This window comes from Peromyscus eremicus, chromosome 14 (assembly GCF_949786415.1).
Source record: "Peromyscus eremicus chromosome 14, PerEre_H2_v1, whole genome shotgun sequence".
In the NCBI taxonomy this organism is placed as follows: Eukaryota; Metazoa; Chordata; class Mammalia; order Rodentia; family Cricetidae; genus Peromyscus; species Peromyscus eremicus.
This window is the reverse complement of record NC_081430.1, coordinates 83,111,449-83,130,386: the sequence shown is the minus strand read 5'-3', so window position 1 is coordinate 83,130,386 and position 18,938 is coordinate 83,111,449. Positions and strand designations below refer to the sequence as shown.

At 39.6% G+C, this 18,938-nt stretch overlaps 1 protein-coding gene across 3 annotated transcripts in view; it reads right to left on the bottom strand.

Annotated features, from left to right (window-relative positions):
• Positions 1–8,306: 8,306 nt before the first annotated feature.
• Positions 8,307–18,938, bottom strand: part of Ylpm1 (YLP motif containing 1) — a 73,491-nt gene continuing 62,859 nt past the window's right edge. For 2 of the 3 annotated variants that reach the window (XM_059279791.1, XM_059279793.1), the window contains 3 exons: positions 14,394–14,524; positions 8,965–9,146; positions 8,307–8,673 (listed from right to left, as the gene is read on the bottom strand). In XM_059279791.1, coding sequence (XP_059135774.1) covers positions 9,000–9,146; positions 14,394–14,524 — 278 coding nt within the window. In that variant the 3' untranslated portion in view covers positions 8,307–8,673; positions 8,965–8,999. Of the gene's footprint in view, positions 8,674–8,964; positions 9,147–14,393; positions 14,525–18,938 lie in introns of those variants that run through there. The other variant, XM_059279792.1, reaches the window with a different exon arrangement.

The following is an 18,938-nucleotide window of genomic DNA, read 5'->3' as shown; positions in this document are numbered from 1 at the left end:
TTCTCGATGGCTCCTCCTTCTGTGGCTTACTACTAGAGGACATGAAAAGTGCTTACCTCTATCTTGAGAAACTGGGCCCCGGGTAAAGGTAAACTTATTGCAAATTCAGTATCAGTGTACTATATTGCCTTGCTCGGGGAAAACAATTGCTTTTCCAAAATATCAGAAAAAGTGATCATATATTTAAATATGTAGCTTTATGACATAACCTTTCTTAATAATGTTGTTGCCTTTCAGACTTGTCACCATCCCTTAAAATACATACCAGAAATCTCAAGATTATGGCATGTGCCCTCCATATGTGTAATCTCTTTTGCTTCTAGTAGTTTCCATATTATTTTGAAATAAATAAATAAATAAATAAATAAATAAATAAATAAATAAAAAACTTCACATAAAAATCTGCCAGGCAATGGTGGCGCACACCTTTAATCCCAGCACTCAGGAGGCAGAGGCAGGCTGATCTCTGCGAGTTGAAAGCCAGCCTGGTCTACAGTGAGTTCTAGGACAGCCAGGGCTGTTACAGAGAGAAACTCTGTCTTGAAAAACAACACACACACACACACACACACTTCCAGTTATCTGTATCTGGCAATGCTGGTACAACAGGCCCTCTTTGCTCCCAATAGGCTGAGAGTCGATTGCCATGTGTCACTCTACCTCAGGTGAGGCTTTTCCTCACAATAGAGCTAAGAGGCAATACTTGTATTTATGTCTTCCCCAAGTGAGAAAACTAAGGCAGTCTCTACCGTTTCAAGGGGGAAAAAATGAGAAGACATTTTCCCATGAGACTATTTCCCCGTATGGCTAATTGAAACCATGTTTTTGTTGAAAGAATAGACTAAACATGTTATCCTGCTGTACTGGCCAAGTCTCATTGGTCTGAAGACATTTGAATTTACAATGTCTGATTTATATAATATAAATAGGTATGCCATCAATGGCAAGACACAGAGGCAGTGACAAGACAAACACAAAATTTGGTTTTGTAAATTGCACATATATTGATCGACATTAACTAACTTCATATTTAAATTTTCCAGATACCAATGCTCAGCAGACCTGTAAAGGACAGATACTAGATACAAGGCTGATGGAAGGACAGAGTAAACAGTTCTTACCTTTAAGATCTTGCTCTTAGGGCTCGGAGAGGATGCGAAAGACAAGACAGACAGGTGCCTAGTTACCCAACTACAAAGGCAAATCAAGAAAGACAGTAGGACACAACCATGAGAGCTGGGCGGAGGGCCTAGATGAGGATCAGCTCATCATGTGAACCGGGCCTTCAGATAATTATACTTCATAAAGAGAAAAAAGGAGAGGGAACACAGGAAAACCAGAGGGACTCTTCAGGGAGCTGAGTTACAGGGTCCCTGCAGAAGTGCTTGGAGGAGGCTCCCACCAGGCTCCTAACAGACGTCTATGCTAAGTGGATGAGCTTGTCCTTACTAAGGTGCTTAGTTGGGAACTGCCAAGTGAATGAGCTAAGATGCTGATGACTACATAAAGAAACAGGCAACTTACATACAAAATTACAAAGAATTACTCCCACATGCTAGCTTCACAAACGATTTTCCCTACTGTGAAAAAAAAACTGTTTGTACCATAATCAAGTTTAAGACTGTTATTTTTTTGATAAATACATATATTTATTTTTTTACATTCTGGAGGCTAGAAGTCTGAGTTGAGGAGACCCAAATTACCACATTTTGGGGAAGGCAGTTATACTGGTTATCCAGTGGCTGCATCCTCATTATCCTCCTTATGACATTTTCTCAGTTCATGCATGTAGGAATCCAAATCAGGACACTAATCTCATCTGATTAAAACTCTATCATTATGCACCCATATACTATTAATTACCTTCTTAAACTTCTGCTAATGAGTATGACTTAATTTTTAATTGTTTATGGGAGATCCTAGGTGTACAGCTCCCCTACAATTATGAGAATTCAGGAATATGTTTTAAGTGTATGGTATTGTTTCTGAAAGAAACTTAAAAAAAACCCAAAGTGCTGGGTTATAGACCAGAAAACCCAACTCCAGCCCTCCAATCACTGTAGGAAGTTAAGCTCAAGTCCCTTTGTTTTGCTCATCTACTTAAAAAAAAAAAGGGGGTGGGTGGGGTGGAGGATGCATGTGACTGGAACGAACCTAGAAGTAACTCTAATCTATTAAATGTCCAGTGTTTCAAAGTGGCAGCCCTTGAATCAGATGAGGCAGGCAGGCTCTGTGAGCTAAGGCACTTAGAATCCACCTTCCAAAACAAAGTTCTTATTGCTGTAATACTAAAATTCTCATGTTAAAAAAAAAAATCCTAAAATCAAATAAATGATGGTTGAGGACTTACACTCTCCCCACCCCCAAAGGACACTGTAGAAGAGGGGGTGGAAAAAAAAAAAAGAGAGCTGGAGGATGTGTCAGAATGCTGTGAAATGCTGTCTTTTGAACATGTCATAGCCAGTGTACTCTTGAACTCGGTAGCTATGGTTACGTGGGCAAGATCATCCAACACTGCAGCAAGCAGCATGAACCGGAACCAGTGGATTAAAACAACAACAGAGGAGAGGACATGAAGGTGGGGGTGGGGTGGGGTGGGAATTCATATCCATGTAGGAATTATCAGAGAATAAAGGGTATCTAGAGAGCTAAGGCTGGGCCTTTGGGCTCCCATCCTCCTGACTCCATCTCCAAAGTGCTGAGGTTACTGGCATGATTCATCCCTCCAGAGCCACAACTTTCACTGGCTGGCAAGTGCTGTCCCCTTCTGTCTAGACCTACCGTGACATCCAGTGCACTACAATCAGTAACCTCTGCCTCAGGTGTCACCTGCCAATTTTATCTGAGTTTGTCATTTCTGCATGCACACAAGCATCCCGTTACTCACTCTACAGACTGAGTTAAATGCTGTGAAAAAAATAAACATGAGAGAACACAGAACCTATTTTATGGAATAAGGTGTTGCTCAACTATAGCACAGCAACTACAAAACACTTAAAAGTCTTTAATTTGTGGTAATCTTGCAACAATTCTGGCAAGCACATAAAGGGACCCAAAGTACTCTGCTGACTCTCATGACTCTTGATGAAGGGGAGAGGCATTTCTGATCCCTCTGAGGTTCCTTGTCTTTCTCAGGGAGCCATGAAGGTCCTAAGAAAAGGGAAAGAGGAAGGGAGGGAAGGAGGGAGAGAGGGAGGAAGAGAAGAAGGGAGGGAGAGAGGGACGGGGAAAATATTTCACAAACATCATTCCTAGTTAGGAAGTTAAACTCTCACCAGAATAATAGACCTGAAGTGGGACTTTAAATGACAATGGAAGGGATTGTTTCTATTCCTCAATATTAAGTTTTTTTATTACTATCTATGATTTACTATAAAAAACAAGAATATGGATATTGGCAGGAAATTCAAATTTCTTAAGTGGAAGACTTAAAGTTAAGCTTTACCTACATCATAAAAGCATTAAGTTTCCAGGTTCCCTGTGGAATCCCAAATGCAAAGTATTGCTGGCATGCAGAGGGCCATCCATCACTGCAGCAGGGCACCAGGATGCTCCTGACTTTTGGTCAGACGTGAAAGCAATGCACCACAAACTGAGATCAGGTTCACTCCTGGAGTACAGGTGCATATAAACATCCAGGCCCCCAGGCCAGTGGCCTACGGACTCAATTCTCAAATCATGTGTGGGTCAGGAGTCTCCGGCCATTGGATCCTCCATGGAATACCCCAATTTGTTGCTTGATCACAATTCAATCATGAAGGATCTTCTAGGAAAGGAAGTCTGCCGCCGTCGTCACCTCATTAGGGTCATGCTCTCTGGACAGCAGTCCACTACTGTTCTTGCATGAGTGTCACCGTGGAGGACGTCTGTGCGAAGGATGCCATCGATACTGTTCCTTCATTGCTAGAAATTAGGTAGGTGCAGGAAGGCAGAGGGATTGAATATATAGGAAATTCACAATTTATAACCGCAAAAGACATCAGGAGTACCCAATAACAGAGACCTGGTAAGTAAAAGTTTTGTAATGATGCAGACTATATGATACAGCCACAAGAGAGAATGGGATCTAGTGCTGGTCAGCAATAAAGAGGAACAAATAACTGATATACATGATAATTTGAATGAGTCTCAAAGGAACCATGCTAAAGGACAAAAGCTAAACACCGGTCCCAAAGGACTATATAATGTATTTCACACGTATAACATCCTTTCAGTGACAATATTATACAAATGGAAAACAGAATGATGGTTGCTTAGAATCAGAAATGCAGAGGGGGCTCTAAGGGTAACTATTCAAACCTACAAGTGATGAAACCATGTAACAGCTGTACCATACGCTTAATGCCATGAAAAGAATACAAATATAGTTAAACCATTTCTTAAAGCTCTCAGAAAACACCCTTTATAATAAAATGTTACCTTTGGAAAACTAAAGAGATAACAGAAATATTTATGTATGATTTGAATGACCACTAAGGCACACTGTTAAAGGAATACAAAGTAGTACACAAAGACCATTAGCAAAGTTAATACTTAGAGCCAAACCACAAAATTTTCTTTTTTTTTTAAAGTTTTATTTATTTTTATTTTATGTGCATTGGTGTTTTGCCTGCATATATGTTTGTGGGAGGGTGTCAGATCTTGGAGTTACAGACAGTCTTGAGCTGCCATGTGGGTGCTGGGAATTGAACCTGAGTCCTCTGGAAAAGCAGTCAGTGCTCTTAACCACTGAGCCATCTCTCCAGCCTACAAATTTTTCTTAAAAAGTACAAAACTGACTTTTAATGACAATGGAAGGGATTATTACAGGTGGAGGAATGGGAATCTGAGGGGGTATAGATGGCAGTGACTTTAATATAGGCATTCTTGACCTTTTCCAATTTTATATCATGGGAATGTAACAACATATTCACGAAACACCATGACTTTGTTTGAATATGTAATGTTTTGTTCATGCCTGTAGTCTGGCAATTCCATTCTGGCATGACTCCTGCCCTTGTGGGGATCTAATCAGCTTTTGTTTGAGCCTCACAAGTCTCCATGCTGGTCCTAAAGACAGGGGCCACCAGCTTCCTGAAAATGCTGTGAAATGATCACTCTTCCAGCTCCCAACACCCTGGGCTATTTCATATGGCTCAGTTTGATCTATAGCAGCTGACTACATAAGGTGGCAGCACTATCTTCAGGAGAGCTGGAAACGATGTATTTCTAAAGCATGTGAGAATAAGTTAAGTAATTTACTACTGATTTTTAACTTTTAGCATGTGGCTGGTACTATGAGAGCAGTAGTGGGTACGATCCTGATTTAACCTTCAGAACAACTCTGAGGTGTGCTTTTACTATGAGCCATAGTATGTCAACAGGTGTTTACTATTTGAACTTCTACAGATGAGGAAATGTGCTCAGACAGGTTCTGAGAGAGGAACTGGAGTTCATAGTACAATCTATCAATACAAAAACAAGGAATCATTCTCCTTCTCTGGCCTGCCAAAATACTTCAATTAAAATTCTAAAATCCACCTGCAACAGCTATGTGGTCTGTTTGTATCCAAGAACTCGTTGTTTTTACAGTCCTGGCAATTAAGCCAGGCTCTAGATGCCCACTAACAACTATCTGCAATTGGCAGTTATGGGGATAAGACACGTAACACAAACACTAAGGGCCTCAAAACCAAGTGGAAAATTAGCTAATCCAATTAGAAATTCATAGTTTTAAGACTCTGGATGAAAAAAAAAAAAAAAAAAAAAAAAAAAAAGACTCTGGATGAGCCAGGTGGCGGCGGTGGCGGCGTCGCACGCCTTTAATCCCAGCACTCGGGAGGCAGAGGCAGGCGGATCTCTGTGAGTTTGAGGCCAGCCTGGTCTACAGAGTGAGTAGGACAGGCTCCAAAGCTACACAGAGAAACCCTGTCTCGAAAAACCAAAAAAAAAAAAAAAAAAAAGACTCTGGATGGGATGGTGACTTGCTCTTCCTGTCACAAGAGAAATAAATCCAGCCAGAAAATGTAAGAACCTTTTCTGGATTACTCACTAATACCTGAACCAAATGCAAACTGTTAGAAAACTCTGTGGGTCAAAAGTAAACTTTACAGGCTAAGAATCAGCTTGGTTGGTTGAACACTTGTCCATCACACATGAGGCTCTGGGACTGATCCCCAGCATCGAAGGGTAAGAAAAGAAAAGTAAAGAGACCAGCTTCTGTGTACTGCTGGTATCTTATGGTTACTGCAAGAAGCCATAAGAATATTTGAAATATTCCAATTTAATCTTAAATAAATGACTCTCAAATGGGAAATTTTCTATACCTCATCTACCAAGTTCCTCGTACAGGAAGTTTACAAGTAGACCTGAATCCCTGAAATGAAAAATGTTACATATGGTTTAAAATATCTGAAACATTTTCTAACATCAGACTATTTTGTATCAAGATACAAGAAACCACAATGCATTAAAATAAAACTAATATGATTTAAATAAAAATGCAAAAACATACCCAACTGCTTTCTGAAATAAGAAAGACAGCATTAATAAAGTTGAAAAATACTAGCAAATGCTAGGATGCTAGGTTTGGTACTATAACTTGATTTGCCTTATTAAAGAATGTTTACCTAACCCAAATTTCCCCAAAATACCACTTGAATTTTCTCTTCGGTTGTTTCTGTGATATTAAGGCTCAAGGATTTCTTAACAGTTTCTCACTGGTCTAGCAGAATAAAATATTAATCGGTATCTCTCTTACTGATTTCCGGCTCCTTATCTTTTCATGACTCTCTTTACATGGAGGTTATGTGTTATAACCAGTTCCTAAACCAGGCATGTTCATTCCTATGGCTGCAACTATCTGAAAACCAGCACAGGCCATGGCTGATGCTCCTGCTATGATAAGACAGGACGCCCTGCTTCGCAAGGCCCGTGATTCAGGAGTAACCACTGTTTATCTCACGGGTGTTCAAATGCTGGAAAGGTTAAGAGTCACTGAAGAGCAAAGAGGCCCGCCTTCCTTCCCAAGCAGGGAACACACTTCACAAGTCTTGCTTTGGTGAGAAAAGCCAGGGTGGGGGCGGAGTGGTCTAAGAAGTAGCAAATAAGTCTGTACAAACAATCTGATTTGATTATCTTGCCCTCTTATCTTTTTCCAATATAATAAAGGCGGCTGATACGGATCAGTAGGTAGAAATGTGTTACAGGCCCTAGCCACCAAAATAGCTTATTAAATACTACAAACAGTGGAAATCATTTAATGAAGCAAATTATACATTCAATATTAACTTGTTAATGAACCAATCTTTTAGGCTTAAACATTCAGAATGTCAAGGAAGATATTAAAGTACAGGAAGTTGTTGTGCTATTAAACCCAAAGTGATACTCCTAAACTGTTAGAAAATATTAGCTCTAGGCACAGTATTCAATGTAGGTTGAAAAACTAGGAGATTTTCATCCAGGACACAATGCTGAGGTCTTCAGTGAACATGTTCACAAGTTGCTGAACTGGCTTACAAACTAGACATGATTTTTGAGGAAGAAAGTTCATCCCATCTTCCTTCATGATAGAAAATGACTTGATTTTCAGACTGAAAGAAGGAAAGAGAGCCCCCTTTCTGTATTCAAAGAAGAATGCTATCTGGGTTTTAGCTCTGCTTTTGACTCTGGTTGGGATTATCCACAAGAGACAAAATTCTATGCAGAAGACCAAGCTTTTCAATAATGAGCAATCTGGCAAGAACCTGCAAAGGGAGCTGGGAGGCTCAAGGGCTGCTTGCCAGAGCGCTGTGCATGTCCATGCTTCTCCTTTCCCTCCATCCTGACTTCAAAAGCCACAATTCAAGCTCCAAGTAAGACAACAGCTTGAGGTCTGTGGCGTAACAGTTCTGTTCACCTGTATTCAAAACCAGCTACGGAAAAAGAAAACAAAACAAACAAACACACACACACAAAAACCAAACATAAAATAGCATAAAGAGGAAGGAAGAACAGAGATAATACCTTACTTCCCCTTTTCTTCCCCTAAAAAAGTCACAGAAGAGACATGCCCCGGGGAACTGATGGATATTTAGACTTGACCTCTGTTAGTCTTTAAGACATGAAGAAAAACAATTCAGCTATAAAGCAAAGTTGAATATTCTCATTATTACTGAACCTTGAGTTTTACAATGTGCCACCAAACAGCTGTGCTAATTACTCAATAGGAAAGAGGTTCGGGAGTGTTCAGCAAGCAGGTAATCAGGACACACTTCATTTAAATAGCAATAAAAACAAATTTAAGAAATAAGAGAAAAGGGCCCATGCTGTACAGCCCATGAATCTCATTGGCTTTATCGTGAAAGTTTATTGTTTTTAATCCTAGTACAATCAGCTACCAGTTACATACAGTAAAAAACCAAAAACAGCCACAAAGCAATGATGATAGTCTGTGACAGTGTACAGTGGAGGAAATATTCTGTTGGAATCCTCCAGTGGATCCCCACCTGACTTCAGCAGTTAAGCTAACCCTCCCTCTCCAAATTAGTTTAAAAGAAAAATTAATGTCTTGCTTGGGTACAGCAAGATTCTAAAATTTCTTGGGGATACTGGAGAACTTTTAAAAATGAAACTGGTAGAAACAAAACAAAATTGAAACGTGGAAACAAGAAGTTTCATGAGGCCTTGGCTTCAGGTCACCTCAAAGCGAACCACCTGGAAAGAAGAGAAACTGAGGTCACTCCAGGAATGGGGACACAAAAGACTCAGCAGACTTCAGTATCTATCCTAGCACAACTCTATCCTCCTCAAGAACACAGAATCCAAAGTCTCTTACAAGGCTTACAAAAACCTGCTTTCTTTTCTAATATTCTTTATTGCAAATGTTAGAAGTAGTACATACTTACTTGTTCAGAACTAGAAAAATGATTTTTAGTAAAGCATGCTGTCCTCAATATTTTTGAAGCAACTACACAATAGGCTATTTACATAGCTGGGTACCCTTACCTTAGAGGAGTAACGCTCCATTCACAAACTAAGTCTCATATATATTTGGTTCGATTGAGGGCTTTTTCAGCCAGGTGACCACTTTCATCTGTGATCTTCTCCCAATCAGTCTGTCCGACCACAAAACCTATGGCCCTTTTCCTATCTGCATCCTTCTTTTCTTCTAGGTCTGCCCATCTCACCTAAAGAGAAAAAAGCATTAGTCTGGGTTGTCTGAAAGGAGGGAGGGAACCCCAAAGGTGCCCTCTTTGAATAATTTAGTGGGTAGATTAACAGACTTAAAATTACAAGTAAAAAAAAAAAAAAAAAAAAAAAAAACTCTACCAGAGTGATCTTCTCAAAATACATTCGTGTGATGCTCATCTGTTTCAAACTTTCCCTAACTATAAGACAAAGCCCGACCACTAAGGCCTCTTGCTGTGTCCTGTCAGCTCCATGGCATTTTGACATGAGCAATACACTTTCTTCTAGTTCTCACTTTACAGCTCTGAGCCCTGTCTACCTAGCATCAGTCTAGACATCCTTTCCCACTTTATCCTCTGCAATTAACCATTACTTCCCTAGGTTAGTCTGGAATTTAACATACCTATTTTTGAATTTTCATATTGCAGGATGGCTATCCATTTATAGAAATATATATTATATATGAACTTTAAACAACTTAAACTTTATCTCTGTACAATAACTATTTCTTGAAATTTAATCAGAGAAAAAAACCAGTGGACTAGTAATGCCATTTTCATTCATAAACTACCAGAGATCATTGCTTCAAATGTTATTATGGCATGATTTCAACTGCAGATATATGGGTTCAGGAATATTCCCTATTGGTACTTAAAAAAAAAAAAAAAAAGGTGGACTTATAAGTTGTTAAAATACATGCATATATCTCATATTCTGTAAGAGCAAAAATATTTAAGATTATGATACTGTTACTTGTATTGCACACATAGTACCAAAGCATATACTATATTTTAATATGCTGTATTTTAAATATAGTTTGTGATTTATTATGTCCTAAATACAGAGCACTGGAACTCTGTGCTCTTTACACTGGACACGGAAATACATTACTACTTTAGGGTACACTGACTTTCCTTTCTGACATCTGCAAGACTGACTGAAATGACTAGGCTTCTAACATCTGCTCAGAGGGAAGATAGAGTAATAGCAGGGAAGCGGATTAACACTTGAGTCTTTTTTAAAAATGATTTTTTTATTTTATGTGCATTGGTGTTTTGCCTGCATGTATGTCTGTGTAAGGGTATTGGATCCCCTGGAGATGGAGTTAAACAGACAGTTGTGAGCTGTTATGTGAGTGCTGGGAATTGAATACAGGTCCTCTAGAAGAGCAGTCAGTACTCTTAACTGTTGAACCATCTCTCTAGCCCCAACATTTGACTCATTTTTATTTCCACTTTTGTTGTGCATGTATACACAAGTGTGGTATGTGTGCATACATGTGCACTGGTGTACACATACCTGTGAGTGTGGAGGCTAGCAGCTGATCTCTGGTGTTTCCTCTATTGTTCTCCACCTTATATATTGAGGCAGAATCTCAGACTTGTACCGAGATCTAAGAGTCCATCAGCACAGTTAGCCAGCTTGCTCTGGGATTCCTTGTCCTCATATGCTGGGATTACAGGCAGGCCACCACACTCACCTGACTTCTGGTCCTCACACTTGTATGGCAAGCATTTTACTCACCAGGCCATCTCCCTACTCCCACACTTGATTCTTAACTAGTTTATTCTTGAGCCAAATATAAGTGACCTGGGAATACACATTATGGTTGCACCAAATAACATACATGCTCCAACATGGAAGCAGTTTCATCAGGTTTTAATAGGCATAGAACAAAAGTAAACTATAAATTTTTCAGATATACTGGTGGGAATTAACTGTAGAATATTTAACAAATATGGCTTTCTCCTCTTCCCTGGGAACTTCAAACACCCATCAAGATATTTCTCTTCTTTTTTAGTAGTATTGGAGATTGAACCCAGGGCCCACTACATGTTAGTTAAGTCTCTTATTATTGAGTTATGTCCAAAAAATACGTACTATGATTAACTCATACATACTCTTAGTTTCGTTTAGGATCAAGGGCACACATTTTATTGTGATGTTGTTAGTGCTAAGGATAGACAGACAGACATTCAGTGACCACTGAACAAAGAAAAGGTTAACTCAGCTCATAGTAAATTTAAATACCCAGAGCATCCTCAATAGTTAAGTACAGAGTAATTGTACCCAGCTACTTAAAAACATTCTTCTAAAGATTTATTTGTTTTCTATGCTGTGTATGAGTGTTTTGCCTGTGCACCTCACGCGTGCAATATCCCTGGCCAGAAGAGGGCATCAGATTCCCTCTGGAATTAAGACAGTTCTAAGTTACTATGTGGATGCTGGGAACCCAACCTGGGTCCTCTTCAAGAGCAGCAAGTGCTCTTAACTGCTGAGCCATCCCTCCAGCCCTACATTTCTGAAGCTGGATTTTAGACTCTAAAACTTTAAAACTTAGATAAAATGTAATTTTTACGTCCCTGCCCTGAGTTCCTGCCCCGACTTCCCTCAATGATGGAGTGTGACCTGAGAGCTGGAAGAGGAAACTTCCTCCCTTTCCTCCCCAAATTGCTTTGTCTGTGGTATTTTATCACAGCATTAGAAATACTAACTAGACAGTGGGTAAAAGTGTCTGCCTTGAAGCCTAACCATCTGCATGTGGCTTCTGGAGCCTATGTAAAGGTGAAAGAGCAGAACCAAGTCCACAAACTTGTTTTCTGATCTAGACGCGCGCACACACACGTACACACAGAGTGGCATGTATACATATACGTGACACACAGACATAATCAAATTAAAAAATGAAACACTGATTTAGCATCAATGACTGATTTTTTTAAAAAATCTTTTTATGGCTGGGGGTGGTGGATTTCTGGGTTTGAGGACATCTTGGTCTAGAGTGAGTTCCAGAACAGTCAGGGCTACACAGAGAAACCTTGTCTTGAAAAACCCAAACCCAAACCAAACCAAACCGAACAAACAAAAAAGGCAGAAAACTTATCATTATTATTAGTGCTCGTGTGAAAGCATAAACGCATGCAGAGGCACGCACAAGTCCCAGCATGTAAGTGAGGGTCAGAGGACAACGTGTGCGTTTTGTCATTCTACTTCCACGCTGGGTTCTGGGGATCAAACCCAGGTCATCAGGCTTGCATCACTGGATGGCTGTCTTGATGGTCAATGACTGTGATTGTTTTGTTTCCCCACTTCAGTTTTTGTGAGTCAGGGTTTCTCCGTGTAACTGCCCTGGTTGTCCTAGAACTCACTCCGTAGATCCACCTGCTTCTGCCTCCCAAGGCGTGAGCCACCACTGCCTGGCTATGACCACAATTTTTAAAGAGAAAAGTTAATACTACTGTATTTCACACACATCTCTAATGAAACTTATCCACTTAATGTTGGCTATTCATTATTAGACATTCACAGACCTTACAAGTTTCAGAATTAATAAATGAATATGAAAATACAAAAAATAGCCGGGTGGTGGCGGCGCACATCTTTAATCCCAGCACTTGGGAGGCAGAGCCAGGCGGATCTTTGTGAGTTCGAGGCCAGCCTGGTCTACAAAGCGAGATCCAGGAAAGGCGCAAAGCTACACAGAGAAACCTTGTCTCGAGGAAAAAAAAAAAAGAAAAAAAAAAAAAAAAAAAAAGAAAGAAAGAAAGAAAATACAAAAAATAAACAACTTCAGCCAGAAATGGTTTCTTAAATGTCTGACTTCCTTCTAATTTTCCTAAAGGTACTTTTAAGATTTATACCACCATGTCTTTTTTGGGGGGAGGGGGCATTTAACTGTTAAAAAAAATTGTACTAGGTGAGAGGGTAGGTGGGATGGGGATGTGAGAGATGGAGGCGTGGAGGAAGAGGAAACTGCACTCAGGATGTACTGAAAACAGAAAATCACACAGAAAATCTTGACTAACACTCAGAGGTTTGAGGGACATGTGTTTCATTCACTGCCATTCACATTCTTCTAAGAAAGTACAATTACTTGAAGATCAATCACTTTCTAGCTCTTTAAAGTTGTACTAAATACTGCCTCTTGAGACTGCTCCTTCTATTTTATGTGTGAGGAAATACATTTCTGCTAAGAACAGCAATTATAAATAGTAGTTTTTGACATTTTATTCATTTATTTATGATACTAGGGATAAACCCAGAACCTGACATATAGGGCAAACGCTTAAACACTGAGTCACACTCCCAGCACAAATCACACGTTAGAGCCTAGTCACTTAGGTACATTTCTAATGTGACCCATTCTCAGAGTCACCTTTTGAAGACAGTCACAGCGATTTGAATAAAAGAGAGGAAAAGCATTCTCATTTCCAATCACTCACTGTCCCAAGGACTGTACTCCCAGGTCACGTCCCAAGGACAACCACTCCTGCTGTTCTCTGTGTTTGGAGAGACTGGGTCCCACTCTGCAGCCCGGGCTGGTCTCAAATCATGGACAATCTTCCTGCCTTTATCCGTTCCCAAGGTGCCAAGATTGCAGAGATCCACCACCATGCCTAACTTGAGCCAATTCTACTTTGGTTGGCCTCAGTCTTAAGTCCTCGCATGTGGCTGGGCATAGGTGAAAGCCATTAATGGGATTTCCCTTTCCCACCCCCTCAAACCACACAGACAAGAGTGGGTTTACTGTATATCTGCAGTATTTGAACTTTTTTGGTTTCCCAAGATAGAGCTAACCTGGAACTCACTCTGTAGACCAGGCTGCCTCAAGCTCACAGAAATTCACCTGCCTCTGCCTTTGCAGTGATGGGATTAAAGGTGCACCATCATACCTCACTTGTCTGCAGTGTATCAATAAGCTTTGAAATATGGATTCTTTGAAATAACAGACACCACAACAACAATCTACTAATATTTTTATCTCATACTACAATACTGTCTTCATATTTAAACACTAAGAAAATTAATTTAAAAGAAATACAAAGAGGGCTTAGAGAGCTAACTCAGGAGTTAAGAGCACTTGCTGCTCTCACAGAGAAACCAGATTTGATCTTGCAAATATAGGGTAGCTTATATATATCTGTAACTCCACTTCCAGGAGAGCCGATATTCCTTCTGGTCTCTGCAGGCACCAGGCATGCATATGATATATATAATATACATGTAGGTTAACCATACCAATAAAATAAAAATAAATAAACTTTCAAAAACTGACTCATCTATGCCGAACAGGCAGCACCTGTAATTGGAGCGCGTTTTGTTTTTACTGGGAGCTACAGACTGATCTTGGGTCCGCATACTTGCATGACAAGCACTTTATATAAAGGACAGCCATTTCTCCGTCCCCACCTTCCTAAAATCCAAATGCTACTTGGATGAGCCTTCCTGTTTCAACAGTCTCTTACCCTCTTCTTGCCGGGCTCGGAAGCACGAGTTTCATAGTCATCAGGGAGCTGAAGGTAATCCTCCATTCTGCTGGCTATCGCCTCCCAGTCACGTTTCCGTTTAGTGCCGGTCCTCAAGCCGTCCAACTTGTCTGAGGGACAAACACAGAGCCAGAGCATTAGGAGTGTGTGACTCTGTAAACAACACACAAAGGAAAAGGAGGGCTGGATTGTCTCCAATGGGCACATCCACATTTTTCAATGCAGCATCATTTTCAGATCCAAACTATCTTCTTGGCTAAGAGAATATCAAATTTTATGTGATTCTCACGGTCTGTTTGGTGTTTGTCTTGGATAATATTTATACTTCTATGCTTTTAGCAATAAATATGGGTGAGGCAAGAAAAGACCCTCCTGTCCTCCCACCCTCAGAAAAAAAAAATCACACTTCAGCTCTCATGTTCTAAAAAGAAAAACAAAACAAACAAAAAACAGGTCTCTTTAAAAACAATTATTGCTTTTTTAACACAGTGTTAATACAACTCAGTTGATCTACAATGATGTGTGATACTGTATCATATGAAAATCAGATAGCAAAAGATCATGTTTAAGGATGTGTTTTGATTATGATTTTTGGCTAAGAGCACTCATGAGTTAATATTTATGAGTAAGACAACTATATGAGACCTCCTCTTTCTTTGCATATACTGTTAAGTACTGTTGACCACCCTTGTACTTTGAGTACACTGTAAAGTACTGTTGACCACCCTTGTACTTTGAGTACACTGTAAAGTACTGTTGACCACCCTTGTACTTTGAGTGTACTGTAAAGTACTCTTAACCACTTTGTACTTTGAGTACACTGTAAAGTACTGTTGACCACCTTTGTACTTTGAGTATACTGTAAAGTACTGTTAACCACTTTGTACTTTGAGTACACTGTAAAGTACTGCTGACCACCTTTGTACTTTGATTATACTGTAAAGTACTGTTGACTCACCATGCTAAAGACTGGTATGTCAGCCCAAGTGACCAGATCTGGTATTTCTTTCTTAATCTTAAATCTGAAAGGAGCTGGTGTCCCAATAGCTCACAATTACCAAATAAACAGCACGTCCAGAAATTATGAGAGATGAGGTTAGGTGTATTAAATAACACACAATGAAAATGTGGTGTCTTTTTTATTGTTAATACTGATTCTGAACACAAATGTGGAATATTATAAGTTATATACATTTGAGCTCCAGTGAAGCGCCTGCATCCTCTGAAGTTATCTAAACACACTATTGTTAAGGTGGGCTAATAAAGGAAAGTTTAACTGCTTCGGAAACATGTAACAAACATTCACCCCATAAAGGATGCAGAATGTGGACACTAGAGATCTTTAAGGCACCAGTTGGAGAGAGTTTGACATGGCACGTGCAGTGGAAGCAGTGGCGAGGGGGAGAAGTTACGCTTTCTCATATATAAACTCCACACAACTAACTGGACACAATCTTTACGAAGCCAGAAAGACTTTGCATAATTGGCAAAGGGTTTAGTTCTCATACTCTTCCCTCACAAAAGCAATCATCATTGAAAACTCAGTAATGTAAATGACAACAGTTTACAAAACTAAGACAATTGTTTCAACAAAATTTCCCTGAGTTAGGCTCCCCAGAACCAATCTTCCACCTCTTCTGTTGATAAAATGCTGTCCAAATGGCTCTACTGATGGCCATACTATACAGAACCCTTGGCTACATAGGGACACAATACATGGTACCAGATAACCCATGACGTCCCGTAAGTAGTAAGATGGACTTTAGTTCAAGACCTTAGACATGCAGTGCCTTACCAGAGAGTAGGAAGCTCCAGTATACTCAAATAAATTTCAAGGATTTCCAAACTTAGAACCATTGATTTTCATGAACATACTTTGAAGGGAAAGTTTCACATTTCAATCCTAACAAGAGAGCACAGCCAGGCAGTGCTGCAGAAAGGCAGGTGGAAATTGCTAGACTATTTCTTTGTCTACTAGGCAATGCCAGGATGTATAGATCATGTGTTCTGTATTTGTAACCCGAAGCCCCGAAGCCTGCATTTGTAGTCAGAGTACCCTTATTTGAAGTATTTGATTTGAAATTTTATTGTGCAAGCATGTTTAAAGTTTCTTTTGAGTGCTGAAGAAAGGCTGAACACTCATCCACACGAATACTAGAACCCAAACACTCGGGTGGCACACAATAAGGGAAGAGGAATCCGAGTGTTGGTTACAGAAGAAAGGCAGGCGGCCCAATCAGTGCACTCACACATTAGAGGCCTGGGTTGCAAAAGATGAAGTTTTAAGAGGATGAAGTTTTGATCCAACTTGGTTGGTTACAGAATTTACCATATCTTTGAAACACTGCATGTTACTATAGCACAACAGAAAAATTCCAGAGATACAGCTATATATCTCCTAAATGTAAATGGTATCTGAAAATTTGTCCAAGGTGAATATATAAGAGTTCTGTGCCTATACAAGTAACAATTACATCTTAACTGTGAAAAGATGATTCAGTCTGTCTGATGAGTAGAAGGCTAAAATACAACTCCTAAGTACAGACAAGTGACATGAAGATGACAAAATCAGAGTGCTTTATAAGGAGAAACCATTAGATGACAACAGTCTCGAATATTCTAAGTCGTACAAGTGTGAGAAACTAAAATCACATCACTGGACTTGAAGTAGCTTCAGTACTAAACCCCAGCAGACGTGTGTAAAACCCAGCTCTTGTATTACCACGTCTATCTCCCAGTTAGGAAAGAGCTGGTCAGGCAGCTGTCAATCACATGTAATACCATGCCAGATACAGCTCAGGCCAGTGACTGTTTTAAATTGATGCTGCTTCCGATTTAACAGACACAAGCTGACCTGTACATTAAACACAAATCAAGATTCTGCAATGAATTCTGGTCAGTTGTTTGGAAGAGTACAGAAGTATTTTCTTACTGGAAGACTCATCTATGAACCAAACCCCCTCAGCTCCAGTTCTCAGATTTTTCAGCTCAATGTGCAATACAGGTAAAGCTTATTATGCTTCCACCTCAGCACAATCATGTTTCTAAGAGAAATTTAAGAATGTTGGTAGAGTACTCGGGAAAGTAAACTGCGTCTGGAAACCAAACATCAAATTTGATGAGATATGAAAGGCAACATAAACAGGCTAATTTTCAGATGCTCCTCATGAGTTAGAAGAGAATTTTCAATTGGCCCAATGGGCCAATCTCAAAGGAGTAAATACTTTGATAAAGTTTACACTCAATTGTCCTTCTTCCGAGGCTGCATTAACTTTCAAGACAATCCAGTGGTGCCAAATGCCAGGTCCTTAGACAAAACATCATTGTCACTCCTTTTGTATCAAGTAAAAATTTCCCTGTCTAGATTCATTACCAGACTATTCGTGCCATTACTTAGAAGATGTATGAGAAATTCATTTCTGTAATTCACTGTGTAATGTCTTTAAAACTGACACACTGTATAAGACACATTTCTGAGAAATAAATAATAGGCAAGTCATATTTCCCAGAAATCAATACAAACATTAATAACATTTTTCTGAATAGTCATCATGGCTATGTTCCATTTTCTTTTCTCCTCTAAAACTAGAAAGGAAAATAGAAAATGGGATGGTTCTTTTTTTTTTTTTTTTTTTTTAAGATTTATTTATTTATTTTGTATACAGCATATGTGACTGCATGCCAGAAGAGGGCACCAGATCTCATTACAGATGGTTGTGAGCCACCACGTGGTTGCTGGGAATTGAACTCAGGACCTCTGGAAGAGCAGTCAGTGCTCTTAACCTCTGAGCCATCTCTCCAGCCACCCCCCCTTTTTTTTTTAAAAAAGGACAAGCCCCGATCATGTATTATATAACACCTCAGAAGAACGTTTGCTAAACTATGTGTCATTCTTATAATCCCTTTATTTTTATGATCACTCTTTGCCACCGAAGCCCATCACTAAAGCACCAGCAGAAACAAATGCTCTTCTAGTCTTACAGGGTACTTGAAAGGACAGCGCTTAAACAGGGTTAACCTAATTCAAAAGAAGCAAAATTAAGACATCACCCTTTAAAAAAGTAAGCTGTGGTTACTATTTTCTTAACTATTTAACTGCATTTAAGCAAAAAAGTGCTTATGGTATGTGTAAGGAGAGAGCTGATTACTGTAAAATGTCTCAGAGGAAAGATTTGTAGAAGATTATGCCAATAAACTACAATTTTCACTTGACACAGCTAAAATTATCTTTAGATTTTATAGCAAGCACCTATTGCAATAAAACAATACTACTACAGTCTGTGAGCTTATTTTTTAAGATACAACCTAGTAAAGACCAACTGCTATCTCTAACCCAAGTGAGCCATGCAAGTCTGTGTACAATTTCCTCACCTTTGATGCAAAGGTCACATGACCTAAGCAGCAAAAGTGCTGAGTGGCCCAACTACATCTAGGGACTTAGGATGCTGAGATGGTTGCTCGGTTCTGGAGTAACAGTACATCACGGAGAAAAACTGAGAGTCACCTTTCCTAATCAGTAAGTCC